The sequence below is a fragment of the Callospermophilus lateralis genome, chromosome 1 (assembly GCF_048772815.1).
Source record: "Callospermophilus lateralis isolate mCalLat2 chromosome 1, mCalLat2.hap1, whole genome shotgun sequence".
Classification (NCBI taxonomy): domain Eukaryota; kingdom Metazoa; phylum Chordata; class Mammalia; order Rodentia; family Sciuridae; genus Callospermophilus; species Callospermophilus lateralis.
The window spans coordinates 208,956,157-208,974,617 of record NC_135305.1 but is presented as its reverse complement, the minus strand read 5'-3'; the positions used below and the strand labels follow the sequence as shown (position 1 = coordinate 208,974,617).

At 49.3% G+C, this 18,461-nt stretch overlaps 1 protein-coding gene across 3 annotated transcripts; it reads right to left on the bottom strand.

Moving 5' to 3' along the window:
- Window positions 1-2,612: 2,612 nt before the first annotated feature.
- On the bottom strand, window positions 2,613-14,374 carry Tmem161a (transmembrane protein 161A). Of its 3 annotated transcripts, XM_076845373.2 has the most exons (13): window positions 14,311-14,362; window positions 13,016-13,081; window positions 10,865-10,968; window positions 10,285-10,365; window positions 9,845-9,942; window positions 9,580-9,736; window positions 8,567-8,718; window positions 4,847-4,907; window positions 4,590-4,733; window positions 4,364-4,477; window positions 4,068-4,242; window positions 3,857-3,953; window positions 2,613-3,741 (listed from the first exon to the last, which is right to left on the bottom strand). In XM_076845373.2, exons 2-13 carry the CDS (start codon window positions 13,016-13,018, stop codon window positions 3,488-3,490), a joined length of 1,440 nt encoding a protein of 479 aa, XP_076701488.2. In that variant the 5' UTR covers window positions 13,019-13,081; window positions 14,311-14,362; the 3' UTR covers window positions 2,613-3,487. The 3 variants fall into 3 exon arrangements, with proteins under 3 accessions (XP_076701488.2, XP_076701497.2, XP_076701508.2); XM_076845382.2 differs by lacking the exon at window positions 13,016-13,081 and having other exon boundaries at window positions 14,311-14,374; XM_076845393.2 differs by lacking the exons at window positions 13,016-13,081; window positions 14,311-14,362 and adding an exon at window positions 12,147-12,521.
- Between the last annotated feature and the right edge of the window lie 4,087 nt (window positions 14,375-18,461).

Genomic DNA, 18,461 nt, shown 5'->3' with positions numbered 1-18,461 from the left:
CTGTCCCCCTGAAGGAGGGCTGTGTCAGGCAGCTTTCCGTCACCAAAACAAAAACATGAGATAAATTAACTAATACAGAGAGAAGGTTTATTTTGGCTCGTGATTAGAGATTTCGGTCCATGAGCAGTTGGCCAGGTTGACCTGGGCCTGTGGCAGCACCACTCACCTTAGGGCCTGGAGGCAAGAGAAGAGGTGATCCCACAGTCCCTTTCAAGGACACGCCCCACTGACCTAAAGACCACCCACTAGCTCCACCTACCAATACTGCCCAACTGGAGACCAGACCTTGAACACGTGAGCAGGTTGATTAATTAACAGAACTAAATACAGTAAAAGGACAGTTCACATTCCTCCATGTGGGTTCAAACCTTAACTCAGACTCCATCAGAATCCCAAGGTGTCGTTACCCTGTGCTGCCTACGACCCCAAGCAGTCCAGAAGCCACAGCCCACCTCCCCATGGACCATCCTGCTATGGTCTGGATAGAGGTGCCCCAGAGGCCCGTGTGTTAAAAGCTTGGTCCCAGGCCCATGATACTAATTGGGAGGTGGTGGACCCATTAGGAGGCAGGGCCTACTGGGGCATTATTCAGTCATTGCAGATGGAGATATGGCATGAAGTGGGAACTGGGACCCCAGCCTCTTCCTCTTCCTCTCTTTGCTTCCTGGTTGCCAGGAAGGGAGACGCTTGTTCCACCATAAGCTCCCTGCCATGGTGTGCTGCCTTACTACAGCCCCAAAGGCAATGGAACCAAGGGACTGTGGCTGGAAACCTAAACTGTGAGCCAAAATAAACCTTTCTGTTTTTATTTTTTCTTTTGTGGCACTGGAGATGGAACCAAGGGTTTGCTTATGCTAAGCAAGCATTTTACCATTGAGCTACACCCCATCTAAACCTTTTCTCTTTTTAAGTTGATTTAAGTTGATTGCCTCAAGTGTTTTGTTATAACAACAGTAGGAGTAACATACCTCCTACCCAAATTTTTGCACACTTATTATCCTTCCCCTCTTATCTGAGTCAATGTAGGATCAATGTAAATAACCTATGCTCTCCTTCCCCAAATGTTCATTATAAAAACAGTCTTAGCTGTAGGGAGTACAGATATTTTTCAATTGCTACCTAGTTTTGCTGCTGGAAATCTGGGGAACTTGTCCCAGGACCTGGTCCTTTTTTCTAACATCTTCCACAGCTCAATAAAACCTTTTCCTTTGGAGATCCAGAGTTTAGGTTTAACAAGGGCAGCTTGGGAGGCTGAGGCAGGAGGATCATGAGTTCAAGGCCAGCCTCAGCAATTTATGGAGGCCCTAAGCAACTCAGTGAGACTCTGTCTCTAAATAAAATACAAAAAAGAGCTGGGGAGGTGGCTCAGTGGTCAAACACCCCTGGGTTCAACCCCTGGTACCAAAATACAAAACACTACCTGGTTGATTGGTTGGTTTCACCCAGTTTAATTAGAGCTCTTTCCTTGTAAGAACAGTTGACCTTGTTACTAGTTGTTCTTGTTACTAGTTGCTCTTGTTACTAGCAGTGTAGACTTCCAATTTATTTATTCACTTCCTAAAGCTGGGTGTTTGGCGACGCTAACTTTTTGTCATCAAAGTACCACTGTTGGCTCCTGCTAGGGGAGTGCTTAGCAAGAGCCAGGACCTGGGCTGTCCACCCCAGCCCTGCAAAGGGAGGAGGAAACAGGAGGGAGGGAGGAAAGACAACGCACTCTTAGTCCTGACTCCTATACGCTGGGCTGGGTGAAATTCTCCCTGGGACAGGTCCCTCACAGACCTGCTGCCCGTGGGGTCACCTCTCTAGAGTGGTGGGATTCACACAGGCGCCCACGGGAAGTGATCAGGGCTTGTGTGACCCCCTGGCTTACACATCGTGTCATCTGCAGGTTGGGGGATGTGTTCGTTTTAGTTTGCCTCTTTAGTGATCTGCAGCCAGGAGGCCCATCTGCCCCTCGCAGTTGCTCCCTCCCTGTCCTGGTCATTCTGTGCAAGCAGCCCAGACACCAGCCCTGGGAGGGGGGGAAGATGCACTCAAGTTCCACAGGGTTCCTGCCCCTCCTCCTCTTCCCTTCCCCCACACCCAGCTTTCCCTTATCCAAAATGCTCAAGAGCAGAAGTGTTTCAGATCTCAGAATCTTTGGGATTTGGGGACATTTGCATAGATCTGCACTGGGTGAGCCTCCCTATTCACAAAATCTAAAGTGCTCCAAAATCCAAAACTTCCAGTGTCACGTCATCAGATTTTGGAGGACAACAGTGTTCCCTGCTCCTCTCAGGTCCTGTTCTGGGAACAACCACAGGTCAGCACCTCTCAAGGATCCCTAGGGATGATGTCACTTTCCTAAGTGGCACGATGCCCCCTTTTGGTGGCAAATCAGCAGGACAAGTTGGGGAGTGGCTTCTCCCTTCAGGTGGCAGTCCTGATGCAGGTAATGGAGCCCAGAGGCTGTGAACAGGCAGGCGGCCCCAGCGCAGGAATGTTCCGCAGGGCCTGAGGTGGGTGCGCTGGGCACGTTGGCAGAGCCATGAGGGACCCACTAAGAGCCGATCACTAAGTCCTGGGGGCCACCAGCCAATCACTAGGTCACTCTGGAGAAGGAAATGGTGGACTTTTTTTTAATTCCTAATACACTTTTTACATATACAGAGAGGCTTCAGAATACACGTTATAATACACAAGTGCACACACCCCAGGTCCCTGGCTCAAAGTCACAGTATGGGCCCATGTCCTTTCCCCTGGGTCACCGTGGCCTTACAACGTCCCTGCTTGCCTATGGGTGACCTTTATATGAAAGCAGTCACCCGTGTAGCTGTGGAAGGCAGTGGCAGCACCAGGGACCTCCTCCCTCCAGTCCCTTCCCCCTCCTCTCCTGAGCATTCCTCCTCTTCTGAGACTTCTCTGCATGTCCTTGTGTCCCTCTCCTCTTTTCCTTCCCTGCCACCTTCCTCACAGCTGTGACTCCCTCCAGTTCTCTCTCTCCTTGTGGAGCTGGGATGGAACCCAATGCCTGGCACTAGCTGTACCAGCCCCAGGGCCCTTCCCTGCCCTTCTTCAGCTGGCCTGGGAGGCCTCTGGAAACTGCCTCCTGCGTGACTCCACCCAGATGGGCACCATGTGGCCTCACAGGAAGCCATCGCCCTGCACACCCAGCTCCCCCACCATGTGTCCTGTTTGTACAAAGTGGCCCGCTCCTTTGTTTATTCATAAGAGCAACCCACCACTCAAACCCTGGACATGTGTGTGTGTGCGCCCGCACACACACCCACACCCCACTTGGGGACAATGGGCTCCAACTCTCCTGCCCCAGGACCCTGGGAGCCAGTTTTCGAGGGTTCACAGCGGGCTACAGCCCAGGCACTGCAGAGATTGTGGGGAGTCCCAGTTGCACCTGGCAGCTGGGGACACTGAGGCACACATGGAGGGGCAGGCCATGTCCGGTTGGCCCCGGACCCAACTTCAGAGGTCCAGGGAAGTCTGCGGGCGGCTAGGAGCCCGCCAGCTGCTGGTGAAAGTAGAGGCCGAAGAGACTGGCGAGCAGCTGGCAGGCGGCGGTCCACCAGATCAGGTAGGTCAGAAGGCCGCGGAGGAAGAGAGGCGTGAGCAGGCCGCCCACGGCCCCCGCGATCCGGGCCGCCGTCTGCTGGGCCTCGTCCTCCCCAGGGCTCACAGGGACAGTGTTGGCTGGGGTCTGGGCAAGCGACAGTGTGGGGACTGGGCCCAGGCCCCAGGAATAGCCACCTGTGAGAGAAGGGTGCAGAGGGTGGAGGGAGTTATGGGTGGAGAAAGAGGCGGGGTCTGTCTGGGTCCCGCCCCTGCCCAGGCCCCGCCCCTGCCCCCACCCAGGGCCTCTCACCCAGGGTCTTGAGCAGCAGGGTGCAGTTGAGGGTGAGGATGAGCGGAGTCAGGTACTGCAAGCTCACCACGGTCACATAACAGTAGACCCTGACCACCTGGAGGACAGGTAAAACCGGTGATTGCAATAGGAGGGGTCTTTCCTGTTCAGGGTGACACCACCCCCAAGGGACCCAGAACCTCAGGTTCCCTCCCTGTCGGGGCTTCCCTACCCGCCGCTGGATCTCACGGGCCTCAATACGGCCAGCCTCTCTCCGCAGCTGCTCCACGCGGGCCTTGGCCAGGCACAGGTAGGCCTGCAGGTGGGGCCGGGTGACAGCCAGTCTCAGCAGGCACAGCACCACCAGCACCCAGAGACGCATGGAGTCAAAGGCGGAGTCTGACAGCCTGCGGAGGGCGTGGTGAAGGTGGAGAGGGGCCTAATGAGGCAACTCCCCAAACCCTGCCCCTCCCTGGGCCTCAGAGCGGCTCCTCCAGCTGCCCCCTCTCTCAGTCCCCCCCAACGCACAGGGAGAAGGGCTTTTCCCCAATGGGCGCCTGGTGCAGGAAGTCCCGAGCAATAGGCTTCGTCCAGAGCCACAGGATGAAGAGGGGAGACAGGAAGCTGGTGTGCAGAAGGAACCTGCGGGGCAGGTACAGAGGGTGGAGGGGAGTGAGGCCTGGGCATTCCTTCATCCCCCCCAACCTCTTCCCCAGGTCCCCTAGTCCCTCCACCCTCAGGTGCCTCACATAACTGCAACACGGGCCGATCCTCAGACATGGTCAGGGCATCGCGGTGGGTCTGGGCCAGCCGCAGGCCGGGGAAGGTGAGGAAGGCACCCAGCACAGAGCCCACCACAGCCAGCCCCACGCGGATGGTCAGCTTGGCTACAGGGAACCTGGGGAGAACAGCAGATCAGAGGGGCTCCGTGGCGAGTCAAAACCCAACCTTTGGGTTCCAGCTTGCCCCTGACCCCCACCCCGACCCCCATCCCCGGTCTCCAGGACTCACGCCCAGTCCCAGCCCTGCTTCTCCAGAAGTGGCTCCAGGTTCTGGGTCATGCTGGCCAGGCCTGAGGAAGAAAAGAAGAGGATGGAACAGAGGACATTCCAGAGTCTATGAGCCCACTCTGCTTTCCCCCCTGATTTTCCTTTGCTCCCCAAGTAGGAGTGCACCATGGCGGCCAGGCCTTGGGGAAGGCATGAGAATAACTTTCTTTCCCTGTAGTGCTGGGAATCAAACCCTGGACCAATGCTAGGCAAGCACTGTGTCACTGAGCTATATCTCTAGCCCTGCAAAGACAACTTTATGTCCCAGTTCTACAGGGCTCCTTTTAAGAAATAAAAGAATACACCAGATAGATACCCAGGATTGAGTTGGGGTCAGGAGGTGGGGCTGTTACGTCCAGGCTTCCTGGATCATAGCAGGAATCTGAAGGAGGATGAAGAGCTCCCACAGAAAAAAACCAAAACCTCCTAGACCAAAAAATTTTCAGTTCAGGCCCCAAGATTTTCTACAGATTGGGCAAATATATAAATGTTCTGCTTCATCACAGGCCCAAAAGCAATAGGCTAACCAACTATGAACCAAAAACTCCAAAACCATGAGCCAAAATAAATCTTTCCTCCTTTTAAGTTGATTCTCTCAGGTAATCTGTCATAGAGATACAAAGCTAACTAACACAGTACTCAACTGAGAAATCAGGAGAAAAAAAGAAAAAAGAAGACGTACACCATGACTGCTCTAAACTACAGAGATCCTAGCTATACAAAATGACAAGAATCAGAAAGAACAAAAGAAAGCAAACAGGATCCACAATTCAGTACAATACAATTCTTCCCCCTACCCCACCCCAGTATTAGAGATTGAAACCAGGGGTGCTTTACCACTGAGCCACATTCCCAGGCCTTTCAATGTTTATTTTGAGACAGGGTCTCGCTATGTTGCCTAGGCCTTGAACTTGAGATTCTCCTGCCTCAGCCTCCTGAGTGGCTGAGATTAGATACACCACCATGTCTGGTTTCTCTGTATTTGTGAAGTTTTTCAAAATAAAATGTATGAGGAAAAAATATTTTAAGAGAGAAAGAAGCACTATAGAGGATATAGACACAACATAAATTGGAAATTTAATCAACTCCAAGATATTATTATTTTCCACGTTTTAACTTCTATGAAATTGATATACATATGACAACTGATGGCATGCAACAGTTTAAGTAACTCCTTCTGATCTTTTATAAGTACCTCATTCTTATTATTTGGATCTGGAAGTTTCCTCAAAGGCCTATATGTTAAAGGCGTGGGTCCAGCCTGTGGTGCTATTGGGAGATGGTGGAACCTTTAGAAGATGGGCCTACTGGGCGGGGGCTGGGGCTCAGTGGTAGAACACTTGCCTAGCACATGTGAAGCACTGGGTTCGAGCCCCAGCACCACATAAAAAACCCTAAATAAACAAAATAAAAGTATTGTGTCCATCTACAACTAAAAATATTTTTTTAAAAAAGAAGGTGGGCCTACTGTAAGGAAGTTAGCTCTTTGGAGGCATGACCTCGAAAGGGATATTGGGACCTGACTCGTTCCTCTGACTTTGCTTCTGGGCCACCACAAGGTGAGCAGCTTTCTCCCACCACGTGCTTCTGCCATGATGTCTCGCTCATCACAGGCCCAAAGCAACAACAGCCAAATGACTATTGGACTGAAACCATGAATCAAAATCAAATAAGCTTCTCTCCTTAAGTTGATTATCTCAGGTGTTTTGTCCAAGCAACAGCTGTCTACACTACTCTTGAAACAGTGGTGTGTCATATTTGATACAATGAAGTATGTGCAACACATGTTACCAAGGATCAGTATCCAGAATAAATAAGAAAACCCTACAAATCGACAAGAGAGTAAAAAAAACACACACAGCCTAATAAAATTGCAGTTTTCAAGGATTCTTGGATAAGACATAAGAGGCATAGCAACAAAAGAAAATACAGACAGATTTCACTTCATGAAAATGGAAAAGTTTTGTGCACCCAAAGACACCATCACAGAGTAAAAACACTCCTTCAAGTCAAATAAAGGACCAACACCTAGTAAATAAAACTGGGCAAGGGCTGAGGGTGTGGCTCAGTCCTGGGTTCCTTCCCCAGCATTGCCAAAACAAAAACAACAACAACAACAAAATAATAATAATAATAACCTAAGCAAAAAGAAACTGAACAGACCTTTTCAGGATATCTGGATATCAGATATTTCAGATCTTTTCAAAAACAGGCATGGGTGGCTTATCAGCAGAGAGTACATTCTGAGGAATGCATTATTAGATGGTTTTATCCTGGGGTTTGCATGAGGAGTGTGCTTACTAAACTGAGAAGGCTTCCATGTTACTACCAGGTGATATGATCTTACGGGACCAATGTTATATATGTGGTCTGTTGGTCAAAAGGTTGTAGGCAGCTCGTACTGTATCTCTTTAACATATAACAAGCTGTTCAACCTCATGTGTATTTTCATTCATCAGATCTCCCAAGATGAATAAGCTTACGGAATCAGCGTGGTGAGGATGTGGGGTACCAGGCATGTTCCTACATCTTCTCCAGAAGGGCAATGTGCATTTGCAACATTATCAAAGCCCCAAATGCACTTCTCTGTGTGTGTGTGGTGCTGATAAGGAACCCAGGGCCTCACGCATAGTAGGCAATAAAGTCCTGATTAAACAATCACAGAACATCAACAAAATGAAATTCTTTGTAGCTGATAGTCGTGGCTCAGTGGTATCGCGCTAGAATAGTATGCATGAGGCACTGAGTCCGATTCTTAGCACCATATACAAATAAATAAAATAAAGGTCCATTAACAACTAAAAATATATTTTAAAAAATGACATTGCAGGCCAGGCAGTGACACAAACCTCTAATCCCAGTTACACCAGCGGCTGAGGCAGGAGGATCAAAAGTTTCAGGTCAAAGCGACCCTTGTCCCAAAATAAATAAAAAGAGCTAGGGATGTAGCTCAGTGGTGGAATGCTTGCCTAACCTGTGCAAGGTCCTAGGTTCCATCTCCAGTATTGCCAAAAAAAAAAAAAAAAAAACCAACCAACCAACAACAACAACAAAAAAAACCCACACCGCATGTGGCATCAAAGAACAATCTCCAGTCAAGCCCAGTGGCACATGCCTGTAATCCCAGCAGCTTGAGAGGCTGAGGCAGGAGGATTTTAAGTTCAAAGCCAGTCTCAGCAACTTAGTGAGACCCTGTCTCAAAAAGATAAAATATAAACAAAGGGCTGGGAGCTGGGCCTGTAATCCCAGTGGCTTGGGAGGCTGAGCCAGGAGGATCAAGAGTTCAAAGCCAGCCTCAGCAAATGTGAGGTGCTAAGCAAGGCCCTGTCTCTAAATAAAAGACAAAGTAGGGCTGGGGTATGGCTAAGTGGTCGAGTGCCCCCGAGTTCAATCCCTGGTACCCACACACACACACCAAAAAAAAAATAAGTAGGTACTCATGTGAAGAGCTAGAGTCAGGTGCTTCCATCAGAGACAGTGAGAGGGGACAGCCTCTGGTCCCCAAAGTTTACTGAGGTACTCAGGAGCAAGCCTGAGAGGCTCACGAACCTCTGCAGTCGCTGGTGGAGACTTCTCCAGCCCTAGAAGTCCTCGAAGTGCTGGACGGGCAAGCCAGCTAAATACACGGCTGGGCAGCTTCCGTAGAGTGACAGAGGCAGTCGCCCCCACTGACTATACCTACCTGGCTCTAGGCCTAGCTCAAGGGTCTCCTCCCGGACCACCTGCACCAACATAGACAGGATCAGGAAGAGGAAGGCGAAGGTGAAGCAGACAGAGCGCTCGCCACCACCCTCGGCACTGAAGTACAACCGGGTGACAGTCAGGAACACCTTGCTGGAGGGTGGAGCTAAGGCAGCTTTGAATAGGGCTGGCACCCTGCCCCACCACTGCAGCCAGGGTCCCCCAACTCCAGAGCACAAATAACTCTCCATAAATCCTCCTTAAGAGTGGCATGGAGCTTGCCACCTGGGTCACAGACCAGCGTGTGAGCTAGGAGCACTTACTACCTGTAGCTAATTAGAAATGATCAGCACATGGTTGGGGGTGTGGCATAGTAGTACAGCACTTGCCGAGCATGTAGGAAGCCCTGGTTCCATCCCCAGCACCACACACACAAAGGCTGTGCGGTTCCCCCTCCAGGTGACCCTGCCTCCTTTACCCATCCTTCCTAGCGGGGGCATCCATATCCCTTGGAAAAGCTCAGAATTATGAGGGATGCCTGCCCTCATAGCAACCCAGGGGGATATTCGGAACCAGTTTGGGTTCCAAGGCTAGTTTCTGTCTCCACAGCCCCCTCCACTGAGTGATATTCCCTCTGTACTTTCTCAGACTTGGGTCTCTGTGTTTGCTCTCTATGAAGCTTCATACAAACTTTGCAGAATGGAGCTGGCCTGGTGACTTGCTTTAACACAGAGTATGGTAGAAAGTTCTGGGATGAGAATGCACCAACTTCAAGCAAAGTGTCCCCCCTGGTTTCCTAATATCTCTGGTACCACTTTGGGTACAGGTAAAGCCTATGGAGCAAGATGGGCATTACCACAGCACAAGGTGGCTGCTCTATGTCACTGAATTTGGGGGATGTTTATGGCACAGCAGGTAATCATGGACATACTAATTTTCGGGAACAGAGAAGCTCAGGTCCTGCTCCAACATGCCCTCTTCCTGCCCCACCCTGGGAACTGGGAGGAAGGATACATGGAGAAGGCCACAGTGAGCAGGCACCAGAACACAGCGATGTTGGTCTCCTTGGCTGGGCCCAGCAGGTAATAGTAGGCCTCGGTGAAGAGGTACACGCCACCCGAGTACACCGCAAAGTCCACGAACCACTGGTACTCCAGGAAGAAGCGCAGGACTGTGGGGAGACTAGGCTCAGCCCAGCCAAGTAGTCCCCCTCCCAAAACGCCTTTGGGTGGGGTGACCCATGAGGCCGCAGGTTTGGGGACCAGGACTGGGCTCTTACCTAGGGCATCCACAGCGGTGAGCAGGCAGGTCTCCAGCTGGAATGGGGCATCTCGGGGCACCAACAATGGCTTATCCTCACCAAGGCCATTGGTCCACCTGGGGACAGGGAGATAAAGAAGGGCGCAAAGGGCAGGTGAGAGTGGCATCCCACACTGCCCTACCTTGCCACCCTCAGAACTCAGAAGAAGTCTTCAGCTTAGGTCCCCTCTGCACATCAGGGTGTGGGACCCTCCCACCCCCAGGGTTGACCGAGAGCAAAAACGTTAATAAATATTCAACATTGACCATGACCCTGTCCCCAGGCTGTGGTCCACTGATTTACCTGTGCCCATAGTGGTACGTGGAAGTGTGGGAGGAGGTCCTGTGTCCCCACAGCCAGAAGCCGTGGGCAGGAGCCACTGCCCAGGGCTGGGGCACCATGGGGAGGGGTTCACTCACCGCTCCTTTCTGCCTCTGGGCTTCTGCTTCCCAGCCAGGGCACGAAGCTCCTCTTCTGACGGGTGCTTGTACCGGAACAGACTGAGGGTAGACAGGCAGTCAGGCTCCTCAAGGGGAGACTGGGGCAGAGAGTCCCAAAACCAGAGAGCAGGTGGGCGTGGTCTAGGAAAAGGCTCTTCCCAGAAGATGGTGAGGGACAGACTGAGGTGCCATAACAGATCCAGGCCCAGTGAACCTGGTGATCCTGGACACCCTGAATCCACAGGTTAACTCCAGGGAGATAATTTAGCTTCCACCAGATTCTCAGAAAGGAGTACAGACTCTAATCTCAGGGAAAAAGAAGGCTGTATTATAGGAAGGTAGAAGGAGAGGAGACGTGGGGTGTGGCAATGGCTTCTCAGTGTACCCATCTGTCAAAATGGATACAGCAGCACTGTTCCTTGTACTTCAGATGTACTTCAATAAAGCTGTTACCTTTCACCTTAAAAAACACAGTGGAATATAAAGTCCAGGCTTGGGGACCCAGAGGGGGCACGACCCTATGGGCTCCTTCCACATCTGGGTGCCGGGCGGGGCTCACCTGCCATTGCAGAGCAGCCAGCGTGCGAAGGAGCAGTGTGGTGCCAGTCTGTGCATGAGAGTGGCTGTGAGCAGGGTCACCACCAGCTGCACTCCGAGGACTGCCTGGGGGGAGGGGACATGATGGATAGTGCTTGCCAGAAGGTCACAAGCTCCCTCCCAGGGAATGCAGGCTATTTATAGGAAAGCCAGGCAAGAGGCCTGGCTCAGGTGGCATCTTGGGGAAAGGACTGGGATGCGCCCAGATTCAACCTTGGGAAGCTTCTGCTGAGTGCAGACAGCCCCACCCCCATAGTACCCTGGCTGCACGGGTGGGAAGGTGGATTGGCTCAGGGTTTGCCTTCAGCCCCTGCTATGAATTTCAGGTATTAATCTCTCTGAGTCCATTTGCTCCTGTGGAAATGGAGTACTTCCAATTTTGCTTCATATATTATTCCTCACGACCTTAAGGGGCTCCTCTTCCACCACCTTCTTGGCTCCCAGCTAGGCACCAACGGTGTCTCTATGTCTCTTCACCTTAAACCACCCCTGACGGACCGAGCACCCTCGCTTCCTCTCCCTCCCTTTGTAATCAACCTCCTTGGAAAGCCTTCTACACTTCTGGTTACTGCTTAAGTTATGTGTTTAAGTGGCAGAAATATGCATGTCCACATATATTTTTATAACATACTGCCAGGTGCGCCCATAATCCCAGCAACTCCAGAGGCTGAGGTGGGAGGACAGCAAATTCCAGGCCAGCCTCAGCAACTTGGCGAGACCCTGTCTCCAAATAAAATAAAAAATAAAAAGGGCTGGGGATATAGTTCAATGGTAGAGTACCCCCGGGTTCATTGGGGTGGGGGGTGGGGTGGAACCTAAGGCCTCAGACACTGGGCCTCATACATGCTGCTGCTAGGCAGGCTGTACCATTGAGTTATACCCCCGTACCCCCCACCTTTGAATTTTTAAAATATTTTATTTTAAAATTTTTTTTATTTTTTGAAATAGGAATTTTCTTACTATGTTCTAAATGACAACCTTTTAAGCATAATCCAAAACATGTTTTCCTGTCCCTATCACTCTGAAGCTGAGTTTTCCTCCTTGAATACAGTAAATACTAATTTGCTATTAGTAATTATGTAATTATATAAAATGATGTGCTCTGGAGAGCTGACTGCTAGCATTCTGGTATAACCAACATCTAAAATGAAATAGATGCCTTAATATTAAAACTAATTGATTATTAAAAATAATCATTTGATCAGATAAAAATAAGCTAAATTTAGTTTTCGTTCTCTACTCACCATGGTCTCAGAAAAGGAAGCTGAATTTAATAGGGAAAGCTCTAGTGTGGGGAATACCGGGTCTAGCAATCATTCAGAAAGACTGCTGAGAAATCCATCATAATAACCAACTTAGCCTAGCATGTGTGGTGTCCTGAGTTTGATCTCCTGCACTGCAAAAAAATTAATTAGTTAAAATAAATAAATAACCAACTTGGGTCTAGGGGTGTAGCTCAGTGTTAGAGCGTGGGCTGAGTAAAACCCTGATTTCAATCCTTGCACCAAAATTTAAAAATAAATAAAATTTAAAATAAAATAAAACAATGGAATAGTCATATTCTCCATCACAGGTAAACTGAGACATGAAACTTTTTTAAAAAATATTTTTAGTGTCAATAAATCTTTATTTTATTTATTTATATGCGGTGCTGAGAATTGAACACAGTGCCTCACACTTGCTAGGCAAGTGCTCTACCACTGAAACACAACCCCAGCCCGAAATCTTTTTTACCTTTTCCCAGTCTACAAATCCTCATTACTCACGCTCCCACCTATTGCAGTGACCATAAGGGCAGGTCCACCGGATGCTCTCAACCCTGTGGGCCAGGCCTCTCCAGCCCCCCAGCCCTTCCTAGAACCCCTTCCGGGCTCCTTCCAGCTCCATCCCCCCGTACCTCCCACCGAATGCTATCTAAACATTGGGGCTTTGGGGAGACCCCAGCCATCTTTTCTTCTCTGCCGCACTCCCCTGTGACCCCAAACCAGGGTTCTATCCATAGATCCCGCCAAGCACGAACCCCATTCGGGGGCACCTCCAGACCAAACCTCTCTGCTGAGTTCAAAGATCAGTGTCTCCTCCAGATCCTCTTCCAGGGAGCCTGTCACCTTACCATCACTCCTGTGGACCCTGCTTCCGTGTGATTCTCACAATCAACACCCCAACTCCGCTATGCATCCTGCAAGGCAGGGTGGACCCATCTGGAGACCATCCCTCCTCACCCACAAGCTCTCTTCCCGATTCTCCCTGCGCCTAACCACTTGGTCTCACAGGCCCTCCCTGACCCCAGGGCTCTTCATCGCTGACCCACTACCGTCCAGGGGACCCTGGTTCACGTTGCATCCTAGTGCACCTGGGGCAGAAAGAAGGGGAGAAGAGGGCAAGGAGGCGCGCATCTCTTCACTAAGTTCGGAGGTCTAGCCAGGGATGTTTCTCACAGCCCCACCCTGCAGCAGTCCCTGTCTCTCGGGGTCAATGGGGTCAACACGGTTAATGCTCTGCAGAAGTCTCCAAGGACCTTCTGGAGCCTTCCTAGTCCAAGTCCCTTCCCTACTCAAAGCCCTTCCCTGAATCTACAATCCTCGAATGAAAGACTAACAAACTTAAAGCGACCTCCCTCCATTCCATTCCTTTAACTTCACCTCCTCCAGCGTCCAGCACCACGGCCAGGAACCACGCCCCACTTCCAACACCCGCCTCCATCAATGCTCCTTCAGGCTCACCACAGTGCCCCTCTTCAGGGATACCCCAACCAGGACCAGGGCGCCCTCCAGGCCCCTCCAGTCCCATTTCCCTTCTGTGCTAGGGTCGCAGGGGTCTCGCCCTCCTCCTGGCACCAACCTGGGCTGCAGATGCTGGGCCAAGTTTAAAGCATACACTCAATGGGATGGACCCAGAGCCGCCCGAAGCTAAGGGTTCCAACTGTGTTGTCTTGGATTTTGAGAACCTGACCAGCCTTGAGGTCACTCAGACCCTCCTCTCGGGGGCTCCCCAAGCCCTTGACATAGCCAAGGGGTCCCCGAGGGAGCCCGTCTGAGCAGATCATACGCCCTCGCAGGACTCCGGTCCCCAGAGTGGATTCCAGTGGGACCCCAGACCACTTTCGCGGGCCTCTGAAAGTGCTCGGGTCCCCAGGCCCCTCTTGGGGCCCACTCCCCCCTGGACAGGACCCAAGCCCCTAAAGCGTCCCCCAGAGGCTTGCCAGAACACTCAGAGGGTTCAGGGATTCGGGGGCGCTCAGTACCGCCCCAGCTGACTCCCAGGGCCGGCAGTGAGACCCGCGCCTCAGAGAGGATATCGGCCCCTAGAGTCTCAATCTCCACAAAGGATCCTGTCCCCTAGGTGTGTTCCTGGATCTCTTTAGCGGGACTTGGTACCTCAAGGCCCACCACGCCGAGGGACACTCACCATGTTGCCTTGGGGGGCACAGCTGGGGAACCCACAAGCTTGAGGCTCTGGGCACGCCGCAGAAACTCGACCAATCAGAGCCCTACGGTGGTCTAACGAGCAGCTCATGCAACCAATCAGCAGGTCCAGAACCGGCAAATCCTGAAGGAACGAGAGATCGCTCGCATTGCAGGCTGGAAGTTGTAGTTCAATACACTGAATGAGGTGGAATCACTGTCCCTTCCTAGTCTGGACTGTTGGGGACCAACACCAGTATGGCGGACCTCAGTCTCTTCACCTGCACCTGTATCGCAGGTCTGCAGTGAAAACAATCACTTATCCCTGCAGTGTTGGGACAGTGAGGGACGATTCTAAATGTGGAATACTCCCTTGATCAAGAATATTCAGTAGTTCCCACTAACCAGACTTTTAAATGCTTAGATTAAATCCAAATTCCTGAATCTAATGTATAACTGCCGTACTTAAATTTGCGGCCAAAACGGCATGCTATCTTATGCCAGACTTTTGTAAATATCCCCTGTATTGTAGTGCCTCCAAGAATCCTTTCACCTAGCAAATGCCTTATTCATTTCTTTCATTCAGGTCTCTAGTTGTGCTCTACAAAACATACATCTCAAAAGGGCTGTCACATAACAGGGAAATTTTTGGCTTATATAATAGGAAATGCAAGACCTAAGTCAGATTCATAATGGCTGGATTAAGGATGTCAAATGTCAGCTTGAGGAATCTCATGGTCTCTTTCATGGCTCAGAAGGAAGGGCTTCTAGTGTACATACCTGAGTATTGCCATCTGTGTTTCTTGTCTTTTTTCCTTTCTTTTTTAGGTGTCAATGGATCTTTATTTATTTATTTATTTATGTGCTGTGCTAAGAATCAAACCCAGTGCCTCACAAACGCTAGGCAAGTGCTCTAACCCTGAGCCACACCCCCAGCCCTGCCATCTGAGTTTCTATGACTGAGAATGTCTGCCTGAGAGAACATATCTGTGGATATGACTGGGTGTCTGATGTCTTGTATGGGAGTGGATTCCTGTGTGAAGGAGGCCTCCATATAGTTGACTACCTTGTCACTGTATGGATTTGTCTTCAGTTATATGTGTGCAGAGGATTCACTGTGAGTTTGATCCTCTGCACATAGATCAGCCCTTGAGAGAAGATGGGTGACTTTGTACCATTGGAGATCACTGAGATTTCCCAAATCCCAAATGAGGGCCACAATATGTCCCTCAGGCCCATGTATTTGTCTGTTCTGTGATGTGATGGGTAATTTATAAAGAACAGATATTTATCTGTTCTGGAGGCCATAATGTCCAAGATTCAAGGGCTGCATCTGGTGAGGGCCTTTCGCTGCACCATTTATCGTGGAAGGTAGAAGGGCAAGAGAGGGCAAAGGTGAGAGCAAGACCAAGAAATTGAACTCAAAGTCTCAAGCCCTATTTCCATTTTTTTTTTTTTTTCATTTTGAGACAGGTTCTTATTCAGTTGCCCAGGTTGGCCACAAACTTGCAATCCTCCTACCTCAGCCTCCCAAGTAGCTAGGATTACAAGTGTGTCCATTGCTCCCAGTTCTCAAGCCCTTTTATAATCAGCATTAATACATTTATGAGAGGGAAGTGCTTGTCACCTAAACATGTCCCGGAGGCTCCACCTTGCAATACTGCATTGGGGATTAAGTTTCCAACACATGGAGCAGGGATTGTGGCTCAGCAGTAGAGCGCTCACCTAGTATGCATGGGGCCCTGGGTTCGATCCTCAGCACCACATAAAAATAAATGAATGGAATAAAAGTATTGTGTCCAACTACAAAAAAAAAATTTAAAGTTTCCAGCACATGCCAAGTGCAGTGGTGCATGCTTATAAATTCAAGGCCAGCCTCAACAACTTAGCAAGGCCCTAAGCAACTTAGCAAGACCTTGTCTCAAAAATAAAATATAAAGTGGCTGGGGAAGTAGCTCAGTGATAAAGTGTCCCTGGTACAAAACAAAACAACCCAACATGTTTGTTTTTTTTTTTCTTACATGGGACACATTCAAATTACAGATCTGGGTATGCAAGTAGGATGCAAGGAAGCTGGGATTTGGGGACAATATCAGAGAAGAGGAAGAGGGTGCCAGGCAAGGGGGACAAAGAAAGGAGGAAGTAGGCATTTGCTGCAGGTTTGGAGGTGAGAGCATTGGTTCATACACTGCCTCCAGCATCATGGGTGGTAGAACAAGTCCCTCCATTTCATTGATGCAGATACTGAGGTTCTGAAAAGTTCAAATCTATACCTCACAGCCTGACCTCTCCCCTGAGCATTGGCTCATGAGGTCAGGTGTCACTTGGCACTCCTGTGTGGTGTCCCCAGGAACCTCACAGGCCCCCCAGACCCCACAAACTTCAACATCTTCCCTTGGGCTCACCCCTTTGCTGCCTCCCCATTGCAAAAGTAGCAGCTCCATCTCCACCTGTCCAGCCACAAATTCCAGAGATGGCCTCAACTCTTGCCTCACCCCACACCTGAACGGGGCTGACGGCTCCACTTTCCAAATGTAACCTCAGTCTCACTTGGCCTCGGCCCCTTCACAGCCTCCATCTCATTCATCTTTCGTTTACTCCAGTCACTTCTTCCCTGGTCTCTAGCCTCCATTCCCCACCTACATCCCACACAGCTGTTTTCTCCAGAGTTACTTGAGAGCACCTATTAATACCTAAGCCAGACCACATCCCTCCTCTGCCTATGACTCTCCAGGGTTGCCTTCTTAGAGCAAAAGCCAACATCTTCTCTTATACGCTGGATATTCTATATATTCCAGCCTTCATTTTTTTCTTGTCTCTATTCTACATTGGAATTTCCACGTACTCTGCTCTTCGTTGTCTATGCAGCATCTCTTTTCTACATTTCCAGCATTTCTCATTCTCCATTCTACATCAGATGTGCTATGTTTTCAGTTCGACATTGGAAGATACATGAAATCTAGTCTTCCCTGTTTGTTCAACATCTCTGTCCTGTGTTGGAAGTTTCATGTATACAATCAACCCTTCCCCCCGACATTTGTGGTTTTGCTTCTTTGGTTTCAGTTACCCAAGGTCAACTGGGGTCTGAAAATATTAAATTAAAAATTCCAGAAATAAATAATTCATAAGCTTTAAATTGCACTTGGTTCTGGGTGAAATAATGAAAGCTAGAGCTGTCCCACTCCATCCCAACCCGGACTATTTTCTCCTTGATCATTCTGTCTGCTGTTCTTTTGTTTACATTTGTTTGTTTGGGTCCTGGGGATTGAACTCAGGGCCTCATGAAGGCTAAGCACATACTTTACCACTGAGAGATACCCTAAACCCTCTTTGATGAACTAATTTTCTCTACCTTGTAAATGCTAAATAGATGAAAACTTTAGTTGGACTCTAAGCATAATACTACAATAATCCTCACCCCCCCCCCCATCTGCAGTTTTTCTTTTTGAAGTTTTGGTTATCTGCAGTGCACTGAAGTCTGAAAATATAAATAGAAAATTACAAAATTAAAAGATTCTGAAGTTTTAAATTGTTTCATTATGTTTCTTCCCACCCCAATGTGAGTCTTCTCTTTGTCCAGTGTATCCATGCTGTATATGCTACCCACCCGTTAGTCACTTAGTGGCCATCTGTTATCTGATCAACTGTTGGGTTCCACAGTGCTTGTGTTCAAGTAATCTTTTTATAGTAACCTAGCCCCATGTTACAATTTCCATGTTATTCATCTTTATCATCTCATGATATAGGCATTATATCATCTCACATCATCACAAGAAGGATACATGTAGCATAATGTATTTTGAGTGAGAAAAGACCATGTTTACATAACTTATAATAGCACACTGCTAAAATTGTTCTATTTTTATTATTGTTGTTCTGCATCTCTTACTGTTCCTAATTTATAAATTAAACTTGATCATAGGTATATATGTACTATATAGGGTTTGGTATAATCCAAGTTTTCAGGCACTGAGGGTCTTGGAATGCACCCCTCTTGAATAAGTGGAAATGCCTGTACTCTGTCCATTAATTTTTTTCAGCATCTCTATTCTACAATGGATGTGCCTGTTGGTTATTCTACACTGGACATTCTTGACTTCTAACCTTTATTGGGCAAATTCACATTCTCTATTCTATACTGGGTAACCCATCCCA